This window comes from Moschus berezovskii, chromosome 4, assembly GCF_049115385.1.
Source record: "Moschus berezovskii isolate FMDL1 chromosome 4, NW_MosBer_1.0, whole genome shotgun sequence".
In the NCBI taxonomy this organism is placed as follows: domain Eukaryota; kingdom Metazoa; phylum Chordata; class Mammalia; order Artiodactyla; family Moschidae; genus Moschus; species Moschus berezovskii.
This window is the reverse complement of record NC_142463.1, coordinates 91,907,368-91,931,117: the sequence shown is the minus strand read 5'-3', so window position 1 is coordinate 91,931,117 and position 23,750 is coordinate 91,907,368. Positions and strand designations below refer to the sequence as shown.

The window sequence follows — 23,750 nt, the reverse complement described above, 5'->3', positions numbered from 1 at the left end:
AAGCTCCACTGTCTTATAACCTAATCTCAGAAGTGACTCAGCATCATTTCCGATGTGTTCCAGCAACCACACAGACCAACCCTGGTCAATGTGGCCAGTGGGGACTATATAATGGTGTGACTGTCATGAGCGGGATCATTCATTGAGGGCCATCTTCGAAGCTGGCTATCAAGGTGAATGACTAGACATGCTACCACTACCAGTCACATTTCAGGTCAAAATTTAGACTTAAATACCTGTTCTAAAAACTGTCAAGGCTGAGCTTTATATTTTAATGATATCTCAGCTATTTTATAAGAACTTTAAAATGATCTAGGTTTCACTTTTAGGGGGAAGAGATCAGGAGTGCTGCTAAAACCAGTCAATTGCTTACAATTTCATTATTTTCATTTTAGTGACAATATGTATTTTAACTGAACATAAATTCCTACATTGTCAGAAAACACAATGATCTTTAATTCTAGATAACAATAAAGTATTAGACAGATTCAATAATAGAGGATATTACTACAGCAGACAAAACATACTAGTCATCTATTACTCATTTATTTTAACTGTTACAGGCTGAGTGAAACATGCCACTGCTGAAAACTTAAAATAAAACCACATAATATCCTTGGATATGCCGTGCTTGCTTTTCAAAAATTTCAGCTTTGCTATGATAAACTACAAAAAGAAATATGAAGAAGTTACCTTCTCTCTATAATAAATAATTTATTATGCTAAATAATTATTATGTATGTATAACATGTATATATGTACACAAATAACAGTTAATAATACATAATTCACAGTATAAAGTATATATATTTCAACCTTTAGATAAGAAACCTCTTTATTCTTTGGATAATAATAACCAACATAAGAAGTGGTCCCAAATGTAAAGGTAGAACAATTATGGCCCATTTATTTAATTGAGGGCTTATATTCAAGTTGCTCAGTCATGTCCAACTCTTAGTGGCCCACCAGGCTTCTCCATCCATGGGATTTTCTAGGCAAGTAGAAGGTTTTATTTTCAAGACTCAGGTTGTTATCATAACTGTATTAGAATATGCATCTCTGTCATTTACCACCAATTCTGAAGTGATACTTATAAAAGTGAAGTGAAAGTGAAGTTGCTCAGTCGTGTCCGACTCTTTGCGATCCCATGGACTGTAGCCCAGCGGGCTCCTCCATCCATGGAATTTTCCAGGCAAGAGTACTGGAGTGGGTTGCCATTTCCTTCTCCAGGGGATCTTCCCGACCCAGGGATTGAACCTGGGTCTTCCGCATTGCAGGCAGATGCTTTACCGCCTGAGCCACCAGCAAGTACTTATAAAAGTAATCAGCAATATAAACATTATGCCTTTAACTATGTGCTAAGGATCAGAAAGACAACATGATTCCACAATGGCTTTTGTTAATGTTACCAAAAGCATGTGAAAAAGAATTCTTTTCACACACAGTTTGATTCTATTAATCTTAAATCATTTATACTCTGGAGTCCCTAATAAACTATAAATAGCTGTCTGAGCAACTGGAAATAAAGCAACCATTCTGGATAAAGACGTAACAATATTATAAGTATACCCTTTGTTCTGGAAGTTCCTTTCTACTTTCTGAAGGAAAACTGGATTTTACTGTTGGACAATATTGATAAAAAAGGATTTAGCCTCATTAGAATTATGTTTTAATTTTTGGAATATAGCCCAAAGTTTATCAGGGGAACAAGGAGAAAATTTTCATCACTTAAAAAAATTTCTAATATATTATCGAAAACCGAATATTCCTTCCACTTAATTATAAGCTGTCTTCTCAAATCTGGGTTTCTGTGTGTTTATTTTCTTTAATACTTTTGGGCTCTAGAGTCTAACAGAGCTGAGATTGCATCCTGTCACTACTACTTTCTGTGTTACCTTTAGCAACGACCTTAACTTCTCTGTGCCTCAGATTCCTCTTTTGTAGAATGAGGGTAACAAATAGACCTATAGTTATAAAAATTAAATGAGTAATGTAAAAATGCTTCTTCTTGTACTTGACACAAAGTAAGTACAATAAATATGAATTAATTTTTTCAATAGCGAAGTTTAGAATACAGATTTTCCTTTATTTTAGAGTCAATGACTTAAACTCAACTCCACAGATTTAAGATTCTGTAAAACTGGATCAGGCTAGGAAATCTTCATTAAAAGCAAAACAAAATTCACCAATCCCAGATAACTCAGAAGTAACACATCACTAAAAATATATCAGGAACCTGGATAATCAATAACATTCTATTTACTTAGCAATCAATATTGAACTAGTATTTGACATATTATATAATGTGGTCAATTGGTATTTATCTCTTGCGTTGTTATAAACATTTCTCACTTTCCTGTCTTTTATTTCATCCTTGATAGATTTTAAGTTATTTGAAGGAAAAAGCACTTATCATACATCTTTCTTCCTACATTCTGTATTTTGCCTTAAGCCTAAGACATATAACAGATGTTTATTTTCCAGCCTCTTTCCTGATGTTTTAGCCTCTCTGTACTTTCATCATTTTAGTGAGGTCAATATTTTTTTTTTTTCCCGCTGTTAGTAAAATCTAGACTAGTTCCAAATAGGAAAAGGAGTACGTCAAGGCTGTATATTGTCACCCTGCTTATAGAGTACATCATGAGAAATGCTGGGCTGGAAGAAGCACAAGCTGGAATCAAGATTGCCAGGAGAAATATCAATAACCTCAGATATGCAGATGACACCACCCTTATGGCAGAAAGTGAGGAAGAACTAAGGAGCCTCTTGATGAAAGTGAAAGAGGAGAGTGAAAAGGTTGGCTTAAAGCTCAACATTCAGAAAACTAAGATCATGGCACCTGGTCCCATCACTTCATGGGAAATAGATGGGGAAACAGTGGCTGACTTTATTTTTCTGGGCTCCAAAATCACCGCAGATGCCGATTGCAGCCATGAAATTAAAAGACACTCCTTGGAAGGAAAGTTATGACCAACCTAGACAGCATATTAAAAAGCAGAGATATTACTTTTCCAACAAAGATCCATCTAGTCAAGGCTATGGTTTTTCCAGTGGTCATGTATGGATGTGAGAGTTGGACTATAAAGAAAGCTGAGTGCCAAAGAATTGATGCTTTTGAACTGTGGTGTTGGAGAAGACTCTTGAGAGTAACTTGGACTGCAAGGAGATCCAACCAGTCCATTCTAAAGGAGATCAGTCCTGGGTATTCATTGGAAGGACTGATGTTGAAGCTGAAACTCCAATACTTTGGCCACCTGATGCAAAGTACTGACTCATTTGAAAAGACCCTGATGCTGGGAAAGATTGAGGGCAGGAGGAGAAGGGGACGACAGAGGATGAGATAGTTGGATGGCATCACCGACTCAATGGACATGAGTTTGGGTAAACTCTGGGAGCTGGTGATGGACAGGGAGGTCTGGCGTGCTGCACTTCATGGGGTTGCAAACAATGGGACACGACTGAGCGACTGAACTGAACTGAAAATCTAGAATTTACTGAGTATAATCACTTAAGGTAACACTGATCTATATATTAAGCAAATTGACTTTGAAGTAGAATGAGCTTCAAAGATTCCCCTTGTCTTTTTAATAAAATGTTCATCATGCTGGTAAAAAAAAAAAGATTCTCCTTGGAGTCAGTTTGCATCCACAGATATTTATAAAAGCAATTATTTACATAAGTTCCGAGGATCATATTATTATCTGACTCCAGTGTAATAAATTCTTTTGAAGACTAAAAATGGTAAGTTTAGTACAAATAATTACAAGTATAATACTTCTAGCTAGTAGACTACTTGTTGATAGAAGAAGAATATGGGTAAACAGAATAATGTAGCTGCTTCAACATTCAAATTCCAGAGAGTCCCAAGAAACTAATGAAACTGAAATAAGTGTGTTGAGTTTTTTTTCTTTGTTCTATTATCATAGACTATGTATGTGATTGAAACAAGTTACATATACATTCTGGACTGGGTCTACAGAAACAACTTTTTCAGGTGGGGAAGAAAATGTGTAAAGAATTCTATAAGTCCTGAACAAATTAATGGTCTAAATATAAATTAAGGATTTGAAAGTATAATTTTTAATGCTGTATTAGAGCTTAATCTCTTTTGTTTAGGGAACCATATATCTCTTAAAATATAATGAGAAACAACACCTACCTCATACCATACAAAGCTGGAATGGATTACAGACCTAAAGATAAAATATGAATGGCTACAAAGCACAGGAAAACATGCTCAACTCATTAGTGATCAGGGAGATGTAAATTAAAACCATAAGATACTACTATACAGCCATTCAGTTCAGTTCAGTTCAGTCGCTCAGTCGTGTCCGACTCTCCGCGACCCCATGAATCACAGCACGCCAGGCCTCCCTGTCCATCACCAACTCCCGGAGTACACTCAAACTCATGTCCACAGAGTCGGTGATGCCATCCAGCCATCTCATTCTCCGTCGTCCCCTTCTCCTCCCGCCCCCAACTTTTCCCAGCATCAGAGTCTTTTCCAGTGAGTCAACTCGTCGCATGAGGTGGCCAAAGTATTGCAGCTTCAGCTTTAGCATCAGTCCCTCCAATGAACATCCAGGATTGATCTCCTTTAGAATGGACTGGTTGGATCTCCTTGCAGTATAAGGGACTCTCAAGAGTCTTCTCCCATTAGAAAGACTAAAATTAAAGACTGACAACATTAAATGCTGGAAAGGTATGGAGTGATTAGAACACTCATACACTGCTGGTGGGAGTATAAATGGTATAATTATTTTGGAAATCAACTAGGAAGTTTCTCATAAAGTTAGAAAATGTTCTACCTCCAATTCCACTTCTAAGTATTTGTCTAAAAGAAATGAAAACATATATTCACAAAGACTTCTACACAGTTATCCAGAGTAGTTTTATTCACAATAGCCCTAAACTGGAAACAAATATCAATCACTAGTAGAATAGATAAAAATAAAATGTGATGCATTCATACAATGGACCTCCTTTGTGGCACAGAGGATAAAAATCTGCCTGGAAATGCAGGGGACATGGGTTTGATCCCTGCTCTGGGAAGATCCCACATGCTGCAGAGCAACTAAGTCCATGCACCACAACTACCGAGCCTGTGTGCTGGAACTACTGAAGCCCATGCGCTCAGAACCCATGCTCTGCAATGAAGAACAGTCCCCACTCCCCCCACAACCCATTTGCAGCAACAGAGACCTCCAACAACCCCCAAAATGAAATACTATTAAGAAATAAAAAGGAACAAATTACCAATACAATGATACTGATGAACCTGAAAATCATTATATCAAACAAAAAAAATGTGCCAGACAAAAAGAACACATTCTGTGTGACTGTTCTAATGGGCAAAACTAATCTACAGTGAAGAAAATCAGAACAGTGGTTACATCTGGATATAGGGAGGACAAATGACCAGGGGGGGCATATGATAACTTTTTGGTGTGATTAGAATGTTTATGTCATGGCATTGAAACATGTATATTATCATATGTGAAACAAATCGCCAGTCCAGTTCAGTGCATGATACATGATCCTCGGGGCTGGTGTACGGGGATGACCCAGAGGGATGGTATGGGGAGGGAGGATGGAGAGGGGTTCAAAATGGGGAACACACGTACACCCGGGGCGGATTCATGTCAATGTATGGCAAAACCAATACAATATTGTAAAGTAATTAGCCTCCAATTAAAATAAATACATTTAAAATATTAAAAAAAAAAAGAATGTTTATGTCTTGATAGGAGTGTAGGTCAAATGGAGTGGAATTTGTCAAAACTTACTGAACTCAACACTTAATATCGATGCATTTCACTAGATCTAAAATATACCTCTAGTTTAAAAATATAAATATATATATAATGAGAATTAAAGGGAAAATTAAGTTATATATAATACATAGTATTTCAGAAACATGGGAAATTCAAACCAAAGTAATTTTAATAGTAATAACAACAGCAGAAATAAGAGAGGTGTTCACACTGGAGAGCTTATTACCTGCTGAGCAGCGTGCTCAGAGATTTATACAGCCTTCCTCTGCAGTAGACAGCACTGTTATCTCCACTTTGTAGAAGAAACTGATCATTAATATGCGACTTTCCCAAGGCTAGAAAGCCAGTTAAGTAGTGGAGAAGAACAGTAAGTGGTACATAGTAAGTATGTTAACTGAAAGAGTAATACACATAAACAGATATTCCCCAGTCCATCATAGGGATAAATTGCAATTTAGGAGGTCATGATCAGCAGCTTAAAAATGAACTGGAAGAGAACTGAAAACATCGCAGAGCACTGAACATTATGAGCACTATTTCAAGAAACTTTTCTTTTGGCATAAGAATATAGAGGTGTGTGTGTGAGGGCAAGTGTGTGTGTTCGTATATCCCTTGGGTCATGATGCAAAGTCTATTTTTGACTAGGTGTCCCTGTCAAAAAAGTCTGAAAAACACTAGAATACAAAGAAGAATGTAAGAAGTGTAACTCCTAAATCTATAATTTTAAGCAGTTTAAGCTACAATAAATATGTAAATTCTAAAAGAAATGATAAGGAATCAGCATTACTGTTTTAAATTGATGAATGTTATAAAAGCTTACAAAGCAGAAGTTTCGCCTAATATCAAATATACAAAATGTGAAGAAGAAAAAAAGTCTGTTTTACTAGGGTTAGACAATCAAAAATGGCATTGGAGAAATCTGAGAAAATTTCGGACCTATGGTTGGTTCACAGGCACATGCTTTGAATCCTTACATTGAATGCTTAATGTTTGCTGGGTACTTTTATGCTAAGTGATGTGGGTGACGTTAGGGGGATGTAGACTTGAGTAAGCCCCTGCTTTCAAGAGCTTAAAATTTGCCAGACAAGTTGAAGGCCTGACAGCAGAAATAAACAAGCTGTTTCTGCTTATTTGAATGCTTTCTAAACAATACCATTAATGTTTAAAGGAACACCAAGTGCAATTTGTTTGATCAGAACTTTCTAAGACTCAGACCTTACACTCATAAGGAGTAGGAAGGAAAAGGCCAACCCTGGAAGTGGGTGGGTTCTGGCAGATAAATGGGACTATCAGCAATTTAATGAATCACAGGAAACACCATGAGGTTGGGGGTGGGGGGCGGTTACACGATCCAAAAACTGTCTCTAAAGTATTACATAAGGAGACCCAGACCTCACACTATAACTGTGTGATACTTTAAGTAACTATGAACTTTAAAAACATCTTTATTAGAGATGTGCTCTGGCTCTTTTACTCACTATGTATTAACAGACAATGTAGAAACTAACTTCAGCGATAAAATACAAAAAAAGAGCTCATAAATAAGATGTGAAAGGGTGTCTTCTTTCTCTAGTTGGGGGATTCTGAGGTGGAAGGCTTTGAAGATGTATAACTGTGGGAGAGGTCTTAACTATCAATTTGATCTGAAGCAAGATTCTTCAATTACAAACACAGACAAATACTACAGGGAAACATGACAGGAAAGAAGCTGCTCAAATGTAAGGCCTTGGGAAAGGGGTTCTTGCTTGGCTGAGAAGTAAAAGTGTTCACAATTAAGTGTATCAAGTAAATAGGAGTAAGGGGATGGTCAAAGGGAGTGCACAGACAGGGAAGAACGAAAAAAGGGGACCAGTATGGTTTGCGAACCACACCTCAGTGAGAACAAGATGTCAGGGCAGGCAGACAGAAGCAAGGACAGTGCTAATTATACATTCTAACAAGCTCTGTATCACGAGTCAGAGGACAGGAAGATGGCAGTTTCTGTTGTCACTGAAGCCTTATGCGGAGGGAGGTAGCTAGTTACTCCTCAGTTTCAACCAGCTGGCTTAGGACTCCAGTCAGAAAGGGATTGTTTTTTAGAGAACAGGATGAGGAAAGGGGTAAAGAAGTCAGGAATGAAGAGTAAAAAGTGGGCTCTTGGTGCACTGTGGGGTGTTTAATGATAATTTAAAGTGTGAACTGGTAATGTTCATCACTACAGTAAGGCACTGAATGTATGGTGAAACCAAGCATGTGGAAGTTGATCACTGCTACTATTAATTCCAAGTGATTCTGACCCAAGACCACTTTTATCTTCATGATAAAAGTGCACGGAAGAGGGTTAAAGTATGCCTGGATCAGAACAGGAAGTCTTTGTTTGGAGATACATAAGCCCTTCCTTTTTGTTTTTATTTTAAAGAGTGTTGATACCATTAGGAAACTTGAAATGTTACTGAAGACAAGAATGGGATTAGACCCTTTCACCATTTTAATCCATGAGGAACAGGAAAACTGGCTCTATTCTAAATCTAGAAAGACTTTGTTTTAGTTCTCTTTTCCTTTAATGATTTCTAGGATGAAAGATACTGTCAGGAAAGGAAGGACAGGAGACTGAAAGGAAGATTTTAAAGAGAAAAGAACTCAGAGTTATCAATTTGGAAAGTAACTAAAGGAGGGATAAAGAATATTTTGTGAAAGCCAAAACAAAATCACTGGAGAAATGGGGGATAAAGAAATATATTCCAAAAGATAAAGGGCATGTGTAATTAAGACAGATGCCCACAGGGGTCCTTAGTTGAAAAGTGTACGAAACATTATTTTTTGTAAATATATCCAGACAGATGAAGAAAGACAAGCAATGCTGTACCCTACTGTACTCTTTTCTTCGATCCTCTCAAAACTCCCATTAGTAACCACTTAGGGGATGCAGATCTCAATTTGATAGGAAAGGACATGGAGGTAAAATGTCAGCTGACTTTTAAAATTTTTTAGTTGAATACAGATACACAGTGAACAAAGGTGCATATCCTAATTATTTGGTATCCTTTACTAAAAATATGGAAACAAACACAAAGCACTAATTTCCTGTCTGAAGAACAAATTGTTCTTTCTTTGTACAGGGGTGAGATGTAAATAATGTCACTGAGTGGAAATTATCAGCAATAGTGAAATTATGCAACTTGTCAGCTGAAAAAAATGCACAATGTGAGAGCTGTGAGTTAAGTTTTATTTGGGTGCAAACTGGGAGACAGCCTCTCAGATAGCCCTGAGGAAATGCTCCAAAGAGGTAAGAGGGAAGGTCCTGTATATATGATTCTGGTGATGGGAAAACATACAATCAGGCACACGTTTTGGCTGAGGTTGCTGCTAGTCATAAGGAGCACAAGTCTCCATTAATGATCTCAGTGGTTTTCTACATATGAGAAGATGCAAGAAATTGGGCTCCTAAAACCTTCTCTTGACAACATCTACCGGAAGTCCTGTTTTGCCGGTTTCTCCCAGGGCACAGAGTGCCTCAATCCTGATCTCTGACCTGAACTCTTTTCAGGGTGTGTTGAAGGTCAGTGGCTGCAGTGGCTAGTGACTTCATTCTTGCAGAACCAGATGGCGAGTGGCAATTTTTAGTTGGCAAACTATATTACTATAGGTAAATCTCTTTTCTCAAAAATATGAATTAATAAGTGGCAACTTATTTTTTGAGGCTTGAATACATTCAAGTTAAAGGGCCTTAACTTATTTTCTCAGATGACAAATATTTCTGAAGAACTTTCTAGGGTCTATCAATAGATATGCGGCATGCATAAAGTGCAAAGAAAGAGAAAAAAGTGCTTTAACTGTACAAAAATTTATTAGGCACACTTACATGAGAAGTTCTGTACATGAAGTCTCAAATCAACAAGAGACTTCTGAATCAAATGATAATCTCGTACTCATGTCTACCAATGAATTCAGTCTTTTGTTGAACAGACAACATACTAGGTATTGAATTAGATTAAAACTTTTTTTTTTAACTTATGCATATTTTAGCACTCACTGGGTGAATGAGGTTGACTTTTTGAGGCAGAATATACTTTTTGTTGTTGTTAAACGATGAAATATTATGAACTACACATAATGGAAGTGAAGACAGGAAAAATACTTTGAAGGGTAATAGGTCTTTTGCTGCTGCTGCTGCTGCTGCTAAGTCACTTCAGTCGTGTCCGACTGTGTGTGACCCCATAGATGGCAGCCCACCAGGCTACCCCATCCCTGGGATTCTCCAGGCAAGAACACTGGAGTGGGTTGCCATTTCCTTCTCCAATGTGTGAAAGGGAAAAGTGAAAGTGAAGTCGCTCAGTCGTGTCCGACTCTTAGCGACCCCACGGACTGCAGCCTACCAGGCTCCTCCATCCATGGGATTTTCCAGGCAAGAGTACTGGAGTGGCTTGCCATTGCAGGTCTTTTGCTAGGATATTAAAATTTCTTGGCTTCACACACATATGTTGTTAGCTTTACGTAATTTGAATCCATGACCTCTGAAAGAAACTGCTCTGGAAGAATAACTTTGAGGTATCCTACACAAAGGCAGAATTTGAAAATCAGTCAGAAATTTAGTCTGCTTTTTGGGGAGAAAATCAGGGATATAGAGGTGGTAAGTTCATCCTTGCCCCAGGCATGTTATACTTCTCTACTCTCTTAACTATATTTTTGAGTTAATACAGATTTCTGTGAGAAGTATAAATTAAACCTGAAGTTTAAAAAGTAAATGTTGTTCTTAACTCTTTGCCATCCCACTGCTCACACTGTATTTCTGAGAAATACAACTTTTATTTTAATTTCACTATTAGCAAATGACTATTTTCTCATAAAATTTTAACTCCATAGAAAAAGCTGAATTCCTTCCTAAACATAACCCAATTTCTCTTTCTTTTCTGATTCTTAGTATGATAGGCATCCTTCCAGACATTTTTCAAGCATGTACATGTGTGTGTAGGGTGTGTGTGTGTATAGGGTGTGTGTGTATAATTACATAGATATTATTTTCTGTGAAACTCTTCTGCAACTTGTTTTCACTTAGTGTGTCTTAAAGAGAACTTTTGAAGACAGTAAATACATAGCTTTTGCTTTCTCATTAAAAAACATTTGATTATATAATATTCCATAATAAGGATGTATCAGTTATGCACCCATATTTTTAACTATATTTTTTTCTGATGGATATTTTAGGCTGTTTATATTTTTCAAATACTGTATTAAACAGTATAAATACTGTATTAAACTGTACTGCAATGAGCATCCTTGTGCACACACAAGAATGATTTCGTGGAATATATTTATTGCTGTGCTTTTCTAAGGAAATATATAATAAAATTCTCAGCTTGATTCTATACATACTTCTCTTCCATAAGGATTTTCAGCAAATATACAAGATAGTTTCTATCTTTCAAATCATTCCTACAACTGGCTGAACTGAAATACTAAATGATGGACCACAGGCTTTAACTTTAGAAGCAACCTCTTCATCTTTCTTTCTCTTCTCCTTATGGGGGCAACTAGAAATAACCTCTGATTAATCACAAATCACAAGGCTAACACATGCAAGGAAGACACAATAAGAGGAAGTAAAAATAACAGGAATAAGTTGTTTCCCTTTTTTATTTGTTTTTGTTTCAGGCTGAAAAATGCAGTGATATTCCCCACTGCTGTAATCTTTTCTGAAGCTTTCCCCAACTACTAGACAACTGTGTCTTCTCTAAATAGGTAGCATTTTACAAACTGAATTCTGCCTTTCTTTCCTCAAAGATATAAGAAAAACAGCCCACAGAAAGATATCAGTTAAATGGTAAATGTGCTTATTTTTCTGGTACCGTTATGCTTAAACATCCTAAATGCCACAATGTGTAATGTAAATGATGATATGTGATTAAAAAGCTATATTTTTTTTTTACTTTTTTCTTAGAAAATAGCAAATAGTTGATATCAGACAATGATATATATATATATATACTTTTTCAGATTCTTTTCCATGATAGGTTATTATGAGATATTGAACATAGTTCCCAGTGCTATACAATAGGTCCTTGTTTATTTTTTATCTATTTAATATATAATATTATCAGATGTATATCTGATAATCCCCAATTCCCAATTTTTCCTTCCCTCCTTCCTCTTTGATAACCATAAATTTATTTTCTATGTCTGTGAATCTATTTCTGTTTGTAAATAAGTTCATTTGTATCATTTTGTTGTCTATTTCCTGTGATATGACATACTAAAATGCAATTTAAATGATTTAACTTAAAAAGATAATCATTAAATTTCTTTCAAATAGATAAACTGCTTTTGTTACTGCTAGGAAAGAGGTAATAATATTCTGTCAGAAGGTAAAAAAATATACATATTATTTTTTCCTGTTTGATAAAAGTATCATAAGAAACCAATAAACTATTAAACCTATTAAAGTCAAAGGATAAAAGTTGCTTTAAAGGACAGCAGTTCATTAAAGTAGCAGAGGGGCTTTTTTTTTTTTTTTGGTTTCTCTTTTGGAAATGTTTATGATTTGATTTTTATATTAAAATTAACTTTTGCCATTGGGGAAAATAATTTGATTACTAAACTCTACTACACAAAATTTGAAGTTAGAGAATTCTAGTTTCTAAAATGTCATGTGAGTGAAAGTTGCTCAGTCATGTCTGACTCTTTGTGAGGCCATGGAACTCTCCAGGCCAGAATACTGGAGTGGGTAGCCTTTCCCTTCTCCAGGGGATCTTCCCAACCCAGGGATTGAACCCAGGTTTCCACATAGCAGGCGGATTCTTTACCAGCTGAGCCACAAGGGAAGCCCAAGAATACTGGAGTGGGTAGCCTATCCCTTCTCCAGCAGATCTTCCCGACCCAGGAATTGAACCAGTCTCCTGCATTGCAGATGGATTTTTTTTTTTTTGCAGGTAGATTCTTGACCAACTGAGCTATCAGGGAAGCCCAGAAAAGCCATAGGACAAAGCTATAAAATCTACTCCACATCAATCTACTTGATTTAAGAGAAAGTCAGTAAGAAAGGGGATGAAATTCTTTTTCAGACAATATTTCAGAAACACAGCAAGGACATAAAAATCAATTAAGTTCTCGGATGGGGCCCGTGGGTGGAAGCAGCAGGCGCCTGGGCCCCAGCCATGCCACCTTGTTACAGTGCCAGCATGGTTAAGATGGCATACACCTTGCAGTCCTCCTCTGTGTTAAGTAGTGGCCTGCCCACATATGCACAAACTCAAGACACTTCTAAGAGCCTATTGCCTGTTAAGTCCAAACAAGTTGATGCTTCCAGACCTTGTTCAGGAGGTTTGGAGAATAATGTTAGAAAAGTCATCAGACCACGATGAAAGAATGGGCAGGTGAAAGCTGCGGACAGTGCCACCAAGAGGAGCATGAGCGAGAGCCACAAAGCACTGAGTGAACTGAACTCAGAGGACACGCTCAAGGGCAAGGACCAGCTCTTGCAGGCCATCAACTCGCAGCTGCACCAGAAGGTGACTAAAACTCAGGGAGAGCTGGAGGGCCTGACCCAGAAGGTGGAGCTAATGGAGAAGTTTTAGGACAACTGTTTGGCAGTTTTGGAGGGCAAGCGCCTCAACCCAGGCAGTGAGACCCTGGCATCATACATACCTAGACTCCACCATGGATCACATGGACTCTACATTGCTGTCAGAAACTTTGCAAGATGAGCTGAAGCTTTTTAACGAAACAGCCAGTAACTCCTCCACCCAGATGGAGGAGTTGCAGGTCTTAAAGGTAAGGCTGAAGATGAAAGGAGACGAGAGGGCCCAGTTCAAAGAACAACAGACCTTATATAACAGTCAAGTGAACGATTTTACAACAGCGCTTGAGGAAATGGAGCAGCTATTAGAAATATGATAAAAAGCAGGTGGCCACATGGGTCTCTCTTGGGGATAAACTTTCAGAGTAAGTCCCTTAGAACATCTGCTTCTTGGCCATCATCTTCCAGGACTCACCGTTGCCAGAATGAAAGCAGTTTCTGCAGCATGATTAACGACAGTATATGCTGGCATGACAGTTCCTCCTTCAAGCAAATGTTCTTAGCCTTCAAACTGGCCAGCTCTCCTGAACCTCACGGTATGTATTTGAGGCCTAATAAGAGATGGGGCCAGGAAGCTTGGATCAATCTTCTAGACAACAAAGTGGCAGAGTGCTAGAATCAGGAGATTAAGTGGCCACAGCCAGAGAAAGGTCACATTCAGATGAGCAGGAAGAAACAGTGGAGGACAGGTGCGCCACAGGAGATATCACTGAGGAACTATTCAGTTCCCTCCAAACCTGGAATACATTCTGTCCCATCCTGGTTGGGCTCTATAGTGAAAGTGAAAGTCGCCCAGTCGTGTCTGTCTCTTGCGACCCCTTGGACTATACAGTCCATGGAATTCTCCAGGCCAGAATACTGGAGTGGGTAGCCTTTCCTTTCTCCAGGTTACCTTCCCAACCCAGGGATTGAACCCAGGTCTCCCACATTGCAGGTGGATTCTTTACCAGCTGAGCCACAAGGGAAACCCAAGAATACTGGAGTGGGTAGTCTATCCCTTCTCCAGCAGACCTTCCCAACCTAGGAATCAAACTGGGGTCTCCTGCATCACAGGTGGATTCTTGACCAACTGAGCAATCAGGGAAGCCTGGGCTCTGTAACCTCACTGTAAATTTGAAGTTATCTGAAATGGCTTAATAAATGGGATGAAGGTCTAATAGTAACATCTATGAAACAATACATGTTGGAGCTTTTAATCTAAAAACTGCTGCTGCTGCTGCTTCTAAGTCACTTCAGTCATGTCCGACTCTGTGTGACCCCATAGACGGAAGCCCACCAGGCTTCCCCATCCCTGGGATTCTCCAGGCAAGAACACTGGAGTGGGTTGCCATTTCCTTCTCCAATGTGTGAAAGTGAAACGTGAAAGTGAAGTCACTCAGTCGTGTCCGACCCTTAGCGACCCCACGGACTGCAGCCTACCAGGCTCCTCCATCTATGGGATTTTCTAGGCAATAGTACTGGAGTGGCTTGCCATTGCCTTCTCTGACCAAAAAAGCCAAAAAACAGATACAGAGAAAGCACATGACAAAATCTATCTATTCTAAGTCTCAGCAAACTAGAAACAGAAGGACATTTCCTCAACTTGATAAAGAACATCTATGAAAACCTATAGCTAGCATATTTAATGACGAAAGACTGAGTGTTTCCTCCCTAAGTTCAGGAACAAAACAAAGATATCCATACTACTTCTATTTAACTTTGTACTGGAGGTTCTAACCAATACAATAAGGCAATAAACAGATGGAAATTAGATTAGAAAAAAATAAGTAAAATTGTCTTTATTTGCAAACATGATTATAGAAAATTCAATGAAATTTATAAAAAAGCTATTAGAACGAATAACTGAAATTAGTAAGGTTGCAAGATAAAGGATCAACATACAAAATCATTTCATGTCTGTATAACAGCAGTTGCTGCTGCTGCTGCTGCTGCTAAGTCACTTCAGTCGTGTCCGACTCTGTGTGACCCCATAGACGGAAGCCCACTAGGCTCCCCCGTCCCTGGGATTCTCCAGGCAAGAACACTGGAGTGGGTTGCCATTTCCTTCTCCAATGTGTGAAAGTGGAAAGTGAAAGTGAAGTCGCTCAGTCGTGTCCGACCCTTAGCGACCCCAGGGACTGCAGCCTACCAGGCTCCTCCATCCATGGGATTTTCCAGGCAAGAGTACTGGAGTGGCTTGCCATTGCCTTCTCCGGTATAACAGCAGTAAACAATAAGAAATTAACATTTAAAAATGCCAGTTATAATAATCATAAAACAATGAAAGTGATAAATCTAACAAAAGATATTAAAGACCTATACAATGAGAACTATAAAGTACTGCTGAGTAAATGGATAGAAATATCAGGTTCGTGGATTAACAATTAGAAATATCAGGTTAATGGATTAACAATTAGCTGATTCTAAAATTCATATGGAAATGCCAAGACCCATGCATAAGCAAAACAATGTTCAAAAAGAACAGAAGTTGGAGGATTAACATTACCTAATATTAAGATTTACATAAAAGGCTACAGTAATCAAGAAAATATGGTATGGGCATCAAGGTAGACAAGCGGAGCAATGGAATAAAACAGAAAATCCAGAAATAAGCTCAAAAATATATGGAAAATGGATTTTGACAAAGAGGCCAAGGCTATCTACAAAGGAAGGATATTCTTTTTAACAAATGAGGCTAGAACAACAGTCTATCCATAAGCAAAAAAATTTATTATTTGATCCATATATTTTACCATATAACAAAATGAAGTTGTATCATAGACCCAAGTGTAAAACTTAAACTATAAAATTATAGAAACACAAGAGAAAACATTTCTGACATCAGTTTAGGCAAAGATTTCTTATATGACACTAAATATTAGTTGCTGCTGCTGCTAAGTCGCTTCAGTCGTGTTCGACTCTGTGCGACCCCATAGACGGCAGCCCACCAGGCTCCCCCATCCCAGGGATTCTCCAGGCAAGAACACTGGAGTGGGTTGCCATTTCATATTAGTTATGTGATACTAAAAGCAAAATCTATAAAAGAAACATTGATAAAATGGACTTCATCAAAATGAAAAACTTCTTCAAAAGATACAGTTAAGAGTATGAAATGATAAGCCACAGACAGGGAGAAAATATTTGCAAGGCATATATCTATTAAAGTACCTGAATCCAGATATACAAGGAATGTTCAAAATGCAGTAAAGAAAAAAACAACTCAATTTAAAAATGGGCAAAAGATTTGAACAAGTATTTTACTTAAGAAAAACAACATAGATGGCAAATAAGCATGTAAAGATGCTCAACATCATTAGTCAGCAGGGAAATTCAAATTAAAACTGCAACGGCATATTATATACCTATTAGAAAGACTAAAAGGACTGGCCATATCAAGTACTGGTGAGGATGTGGAGCAAATGGAACTCATATATGCTGGTGGGAATGAAAATGGTAAAACTACTTCAGACAACAGTGTGACTGTTTCTTAAAAAGTTAAACATACATCTACCATATAACATAGCCATTCTATTCCTAGGTATTCATCCCAAAGAAATATAAGTGCATGTCCATACAAAGCCTTGTGTTATGAATGTTCATAGGAACTTTATTTGCAATAGTCCAAAACTGGAAACAATGTAAATGTTCACTATCATGAACTGATAAAACAAACTGTGATACATACATACAATGGACACTATGCTGTGCTGTGCTTAGTTGCTCAGTTGTGTCCAATTCTTTGTGACCTCATGGACTGCAGCCTGCCAGGCTCCTCTGTCCACGGGGATTCTCCAGGCAAGAATACTGGAGTGGGTTGCCATGCCCTCCTCCAGCAGATCTTCCCAACTCAGGGATTGAACCCAGGTCTCTGCAGGTGGATTCTTTACCATCTGAGCCACCAGGGAAGCCCCAGAATACTGGAGTGAGTAGCCTATCCATTCTCCAACGGATCTTCCTGGGTGTAGGAATCGAATCGGAGTCTCCTGCATTGCAGGTGGATTCTTTACCAGCTGAGCTACTGGGGAAGCACACAAGCCCACAATGGACATTGCTGCTGCTAAGTTGCTTCAGTCGTGTCCGACTCTGTGCGACCCCATAGACAGCAGCCCACCAGGTTCCCCCGTCCCTGGGATACTACAGGCAAGAACACTGGAGTGGGTTGCCATTTCTTTCTCCAAGGCATGAAAGTGAAAAGTGAAAGTGAAGTCGCTCAGTCGTATCCGACTCTTAGCGACCCCATGAACTGCAGCCTACCAGGCTCCTCCATCCGTGGGATTTTCCAGGCAAGAGTACTGGAGTGGGTTGCCACTGCCTTCTCCGACAATGGACACTATTTGGTAATAAAAGGAATGAACTATCAATACAACATCAACGTGGATCTCAAGATAATTATACTGAGTCAAAGAACCAGGCCAAATAAAAGATTATGTTCTGTATGATTATTCCACTTGTGGTTTTGAGGTGGGGGTTATGGGGAGGAGTTGGGAAGGTTAAGTTAAGGGGTTGCAAAGGGGCATGAGGAAAATTTGAGAGGTGATGGATATGTACACTATCTTGACGGTAGTAAAGGTTTCATGGGGGATACATATATCAAAACATCAATTTATATACATTAAATATATGCATGTCAATTTTATCTCAATAAAGCAAAATAAAAAGCCAAAATACAACAAATGTGTCAAATCAATCTGTACAGAAATAGGCAAAGAAATCAATGGAAAAAAATTGAAAAATGTTTCCACACTGTCTCTATTTCCTGTTTTCATTATAAAGGCAGAGAGAAGGGAATGCAGTGTAACATCTGTTTCATGCCCCACAGTAAACCCTTAACCCTTGCCAACTGTCTCAAAATATATGCGTGAGGTTGTGAGGGTGGGGGAGGATCAGCTCAAAACCATCAATTCCCATAAGAAAAATAAGCTACAGTACAAGCCCTTCTGATGACAAAGATTTTAATTTAAAATGCTCATCTTTCTTATGAAGGACAGCATGTTATCAGTATATCTTGCTTTTTGGAATGTATCTTTGTTCCTAAATAGATGAACTTTAAAACTTATGTTTTAATAATAACTAACAGTAAATGAGCACTGAGCACCTTGATACCATTTGCTGTCTCATTTAATTCTTGAGATAACGGTGCCATTTTACTGATACAGGTTAACAGGGTAAGTAACTGGTCTAAGATCATACAGTTAAATGGCAGGACTCAAACTTAGGTCTGTCTAATATGAAAGCTCTTAACAGCTACACTTAACTGAAGGTTGTAGTTGATAATTTAGTAGAATGCCTAATAATTACACCTTTATGCCTCTTTTTTGAAAGCTAGGATTTCACATATGCACATTATTCAGAGAGTAGGAATAAAAAATATTAGTTATATAAATTCCAACTACATAAAACACATAAAAAATTTGTTTTTTGGGGGGCCAGTTGCCATGGCCCCAAATGGTGACTGATTCTCTTCTAAAACACATTTCATAGTGAAGGTTATGAATGTACATCTAAAAACCTCATAATTCAATTCCCTAAATAAAGTTCTGCTTGCTTCTTAATACCCCAGTTCTTATATGGGCAGCAACTGGACTTCTCTCAGTTATAAGCTTATGTTCATGTGATCTTTTAGCAAAGATTTAAATTACCTACTCCAATTCTAAAATCTCTTCCTAAAAATCATTTATCAAAATGGGATCATTTTTGGTCAAATAACTGTTAGGTCCAGGCTTATGAGTGACAAAGAATGCTTCCACTTTGAGTACATTTAAATATATTCACAGATCTGTTATTAAGCGAGTATATATCTGATTTTTTTTCAATGCAAACACACTTGACAAGCTTACTAGTACAGGACAATGTATGTTTTTTGCCAAATTCAATTTTACTTTCCTCGTCTCAGACCAGCCTTCATAATAATCTGCTTCCATAAAAAGCACAAGGCATGACCAAAAGCAGATGTCAGACTCAACTTACAGTGAACTTGTATTTGTGATTTTCTTAAGCCACAGCACCTTCCATGATAGCTTGTGTTTGTTCTATAGTTTTGGCACTGCCATAAGAAACTTATTATTATTTTAAGAATATTTTTGGAAAAAGTAAATAATTTATTGTTAACGCAGACATATATGTAACATCAAATTTTTTATTTTTAACTCTGGCAGTTTAAAAAACTCCCAATAGTTAAATATTACAGCCTCAAACTCTAAATATATTTCTAACTTTGTCCTGTCTACAACATTTTTGTCTGTAAATTTTCTTGCCTGGAGAATTCTGCAATGGCTTTTGGCCAAAACCAACAAAGTTATATCCTAGATGTTAGAAGAGTTATACCTGTTTTATGACTGAGGCATCAGTGGAAAGGAATTCAAGACTCTTTAAGCTTATTCTATGTGAAAGTTGTAATACTTCACCATTTATTATTGCAAAAGCAATTTAAAGAATGCCTTAAAATAAAATGATACTAATCAGGGTCAGTTCAGTTCAGTTCAGTCACTCAGTTGTGTCTGACTCTTTGCGACCCCATGAATCGCAGCATGAACATATATTTCTGCTTTACTGACTATGCCAAAACTAATCAGGATAGAGTCTACTTAATCATAGTTAAGGGTGTCTTTGCATCAGATCTGAGACACGTAGATATAATATACACAACATGGAAGATTCAAACTATTTAACTTCTATTGACAGTCAATCTATTTTCCAAATTTTAAAAATGAATGTTCCCTCTTCTTTTTCTAGAGTAATCAGACCCTGTTGGGAGGCTTTTCCTAGATTTTCTTAGAATTAATGAACTGAGCCTCTCCTGCTGAACTGTGTGGTTCCAATCCAACCTCTCCTGGACAGTTCATGAGCTATGTCATCTGCTTTCACTGTGGAAGGGATTTCCATAGTGTTCTCATTCGTGTAAATGAAGTGGTCAAATCAAAGGGAGAGACTTTCATTAAGAAGGCTTTTATCTGACGTAATGCCTTCTAAAACAGAAAATCATTTTATATAAAGTTCATTTAGGATCAAATATGGTATAAATGGCCTCTAACAATTACACTTCAAATACAGAAGAGCTGAATATTACATTATTTTCTATTGAATTCCCTGGTTCTATGCCAAACATGTCTTGGCTGCAACAGAAGAGTGAGGAGGCTTTTATATTTTGGGGAGAAAAAGAACTATGAAGGCTCTACAAGGGTGTAGTTGCAATCTGAAACTCTGCAGAAATTCTGGACAATGAATGAAGCTCTTTTACAATTATAACTTTATAGGTAGGATTTACTTACAAACTACAGGAACTTTTATAATACACCCCTATATAAATCTAACCCTTGCCAATGGGACTTACTATTTATTTAACAGCAACAGTGAACCATATGGTTTTGTTCAGACATGCAAGGTTAAAGAATAGATTTTATATACAGGAACAATCTCTCTTAAAGGTAAAGAGAAAAAAAAAAGCTTAAAAAAAACCCCAAAAAACAAAACTTAAAACATAAAGGAAAAACCAATCATAGCTATTTAAGAACAAAGACCAAAACCTTTTCAACCAACTAAGCATGAATTAAGAATTCTAAATACTAAATCAAAGAAAATCAGCGAGCTGTCATATTAGTTCAAGAAGAGCAACAGTGTTTTTTGTGAAGCAAGAGCTATACAGAAAGAAAGCAGTAAAATTTTGACATACTAAAGAACCAAGAACAACAACAACAAAAAGCCCAAACAAAAAATTCACTCCACAAATAAAACAAGATTTCATTTTAACTTTAAGAATCTGATATGGCAGTTGCTTTTCTCAAAGGACTGAAACAATTTTGATCCCCCGCTGCTACTTACTTTGTCTAACAATAGACTGTTTAAAGATATATCACTTCTGGTGAAGCTATTCATTTCACCTAAACTACACATAGTTTAAATCTTAGAAGAGAACTTTACCACCTACAGGCTGTATGCACAGACTAAATACAACACTTGTGCCTGATTCTGAATGGTATCTTATTTCAAAATGCTCTCTTAACTATAGCTCTTGCTTCTCAAGCTGCGTTTTCAACTTGTCAGAAGCTGCCTACAGTAACTAAAATTGGATTCACACAGAAAAAATAATTTCTTTTAGGAAAACATATGCAGTAAGCACCTTAGCATCTGTTAACATTAAACCAGAAGGCAGTATGTTACATAGGGCAGGCTGTAAAATTTATTAATTCACAACATTCATTTTGAAATATTATAGCAATCTTTTAAAACAATGGCATACATTTCCTCTGTTCAATGAATATCCATTCAGAATCTATATGCCAGGTGCTGAGGATATAAGGATTAGCAAAACAGTCATAAAGCTCCACAGGTTTTTAAAGCTAGAAAGCAAAGAGGTCATCTTCCAATTTTTCTATTAGAGGAAGCCATTCCTCAACCCCTATCCCAATTAGGAGAGGGCTGAGGCCCACAAGTTTTTGTGTAAGTCAGTTGCGATATTTATGGGAAACTTCTTCCTGGAATCCCAGTGCAGATAGGCACAGATCCTCAGGTGAGCCTTTTTAACACGTTGCCAAACTATTGTAGTTTTCCAAATTCTGATTGCTATTTATAATAATGCTGCTCTTGGAAAAAGCTTTCTGAGTTCTGAGAGGACATGAACAAAGTACTTTCTGGTTCAGCCTAGGCAGTGGAACCCTTCCAGGTCTAAGCTGGTAATTCCTATGGAGAGGAGCGCCAGAAGTCTCAGATGAGAACAAGGGAAGGAAGCAGGAAAAACAACACACTTTAGGAGTAAGGAAACTCAAACTTTCTTCAATCCTTCTTTTCCTTTTCTCTTCATTGATCAGATAAGTATGTGATAATAAATGGGAAGGTGTCCTTGGTGTAATCAGGTTAGGATGGGGTTTTGAGAAATAGTTTTCAGGGATGTACAGGGAAAGGACGAGAAATCCCCAAGAGTGACAAAAGGGGAAGACCTGTGGATGTGGCAGAAATGAGTCACCAACCAGAGTAAACATTTATACGTAATATATGTTGGCAGGGGAGTCATTAAAAAGTTAGCCTGTTAAGGGCACACTAGAAACATCCATTCAAGTGATTAGCAACCATTGACTGTTTTTTGGATATGGGGTACATGATATGTACTGAGAGAATACATATAAAGGGAAAAGAAGAAATGAATCCTACACCATTGGAGTATTTACAATGCCATGCAAATTACAGTGTTACACAGAAATACTAGTTATTAATCATTTATTCTTATTACAGACAAGAAAGCTTTGTTTCAGACAGACTGAATGACTTGACCAAGGTCATACAGTCATGCTTAGTGGTAGAACAGGCAGACTCAAGCAATGAACTTTATATTTGACTAGGCATGTGTCAAAGCCATAAACATGTGATCTTCAGGGACGTCATGTAAAATAAGACTGAAGTAAGCGGGGAAAGGAAAGTAAGTCAGACTCCACCCCCCAATCAGAAGGGAACTGCCTCATGCACTTTGGAGAAATTAAACCACTGGAAATCACTCATCACACATTACAAAGCTACAAGAGAAAAAAAAAGCAATAGTTTTCAGCAGAGACTATGCTTTTTCAGCATGCCCAAGTCTCATCTTCTTTGGCCACTTCCCTCCCTTTGGGTGTGTCATCTTCCTACTACTCACAAGATACCCTTCAGGTCTTTTCTTCTCCTCTCCAAATCTGATTTCAGGACTGATTGGAAAACATCCTTCCCAAAGTGTAGAAGATTCATGACACTTTAAAGAAGTTATGCCCTTTTACTGTTTCTAAATTAGACTTTATATTTTAGATTAATTTTGGGTTCACAGCAAAGTTGCACAGAAAGATTTCCCATAACCATCTCCTCCGCACTCCTGGGTATTTTAATAGATACTGAAACAAAAGTAAGAATTTTTAATCTGGGATCTAGGGAAATATATTCATACTCTTAATCGAGTCCTTGATCTATCAGATATTATATCCTCAATTATGGAATATGGGTGTATACAGATTTTTGAGAAAGCAGGTTTCATCAAGTTCTCGAGGGGTTGACATTCAGTAACGGCTAAAGGCACTAAGGTAAAGAATAAAGTTCAAGTCCAGACATCAGGTAGGGAGACTAAAGGAATTATTTGGAGGCAGAAAGGCTTCATCAGAGTCCCCAAATCATATCATATGGATGGCTGCTATAGCAAGTATCAACTAGGACTATAGAAATATCCTAGTTAACCAAAGAAATGGCTTTCAAACATATGATGGCCTCTCTCTCTTTTTTAAAAAACATACCTTTAAAGCTTCTATAACGAGGTCCCTTGCTTCAAGCTCTCCTTCAAGAATACTGAATAGTGTTAGGAGTTCTGGCTTGCTGAGTTTTTCCAGATTCATCCTGAAAGCCTAAAACAAGGACAATAATCAGATAATCTCCAGAAGACAGAGGTAATCTGATACTATTTAAGAAAAAATAAAGTAAGATAAGAGCAAGAATTA

At 37.6% G+C, this 23,750-nt stretch overlaps 1 protein-coding gene and 1 pseudogene across 6 annotated transcripts in view; one reads left to right on the top strand and one right to left on the bottom strand.

The window, feature by feature from the left end:
- CTTNBP2NL (CTTNBP2 N-terminal like) overlaps positions 1–23,750 on the bottom strand; it is a 58,719-nt gene that overhangs the window by 13,399 nt on the left and 21,570 nt on the right. For 5 of the 6 annotated variants that reach the window (XM_055401635.2, XM_055401633.2, XM_055401634.2 and 2 more), the window contains one exon: positions 23,550–23,657. In XM_055401635.2, coding sequence (XP_055257610.1) covers positions 23,550–23,648 — 99 coding nt within the window. In that variant the 5' untranslated portion in view covers positions 23,649–23,657. Of the gene's footprint in view, positions 1–13,741; positions 15,052–23,549; positions 23,658–23,750 lie in introns of those variants that run through there. The other variant, XM_055401637.2, reaches the window with a different exon arrangement.
- On the top strand, positions 11,629–13,731 carry LOC148778089 (small kinetochore-associated protein pseudogene; annotated as a pseudogene).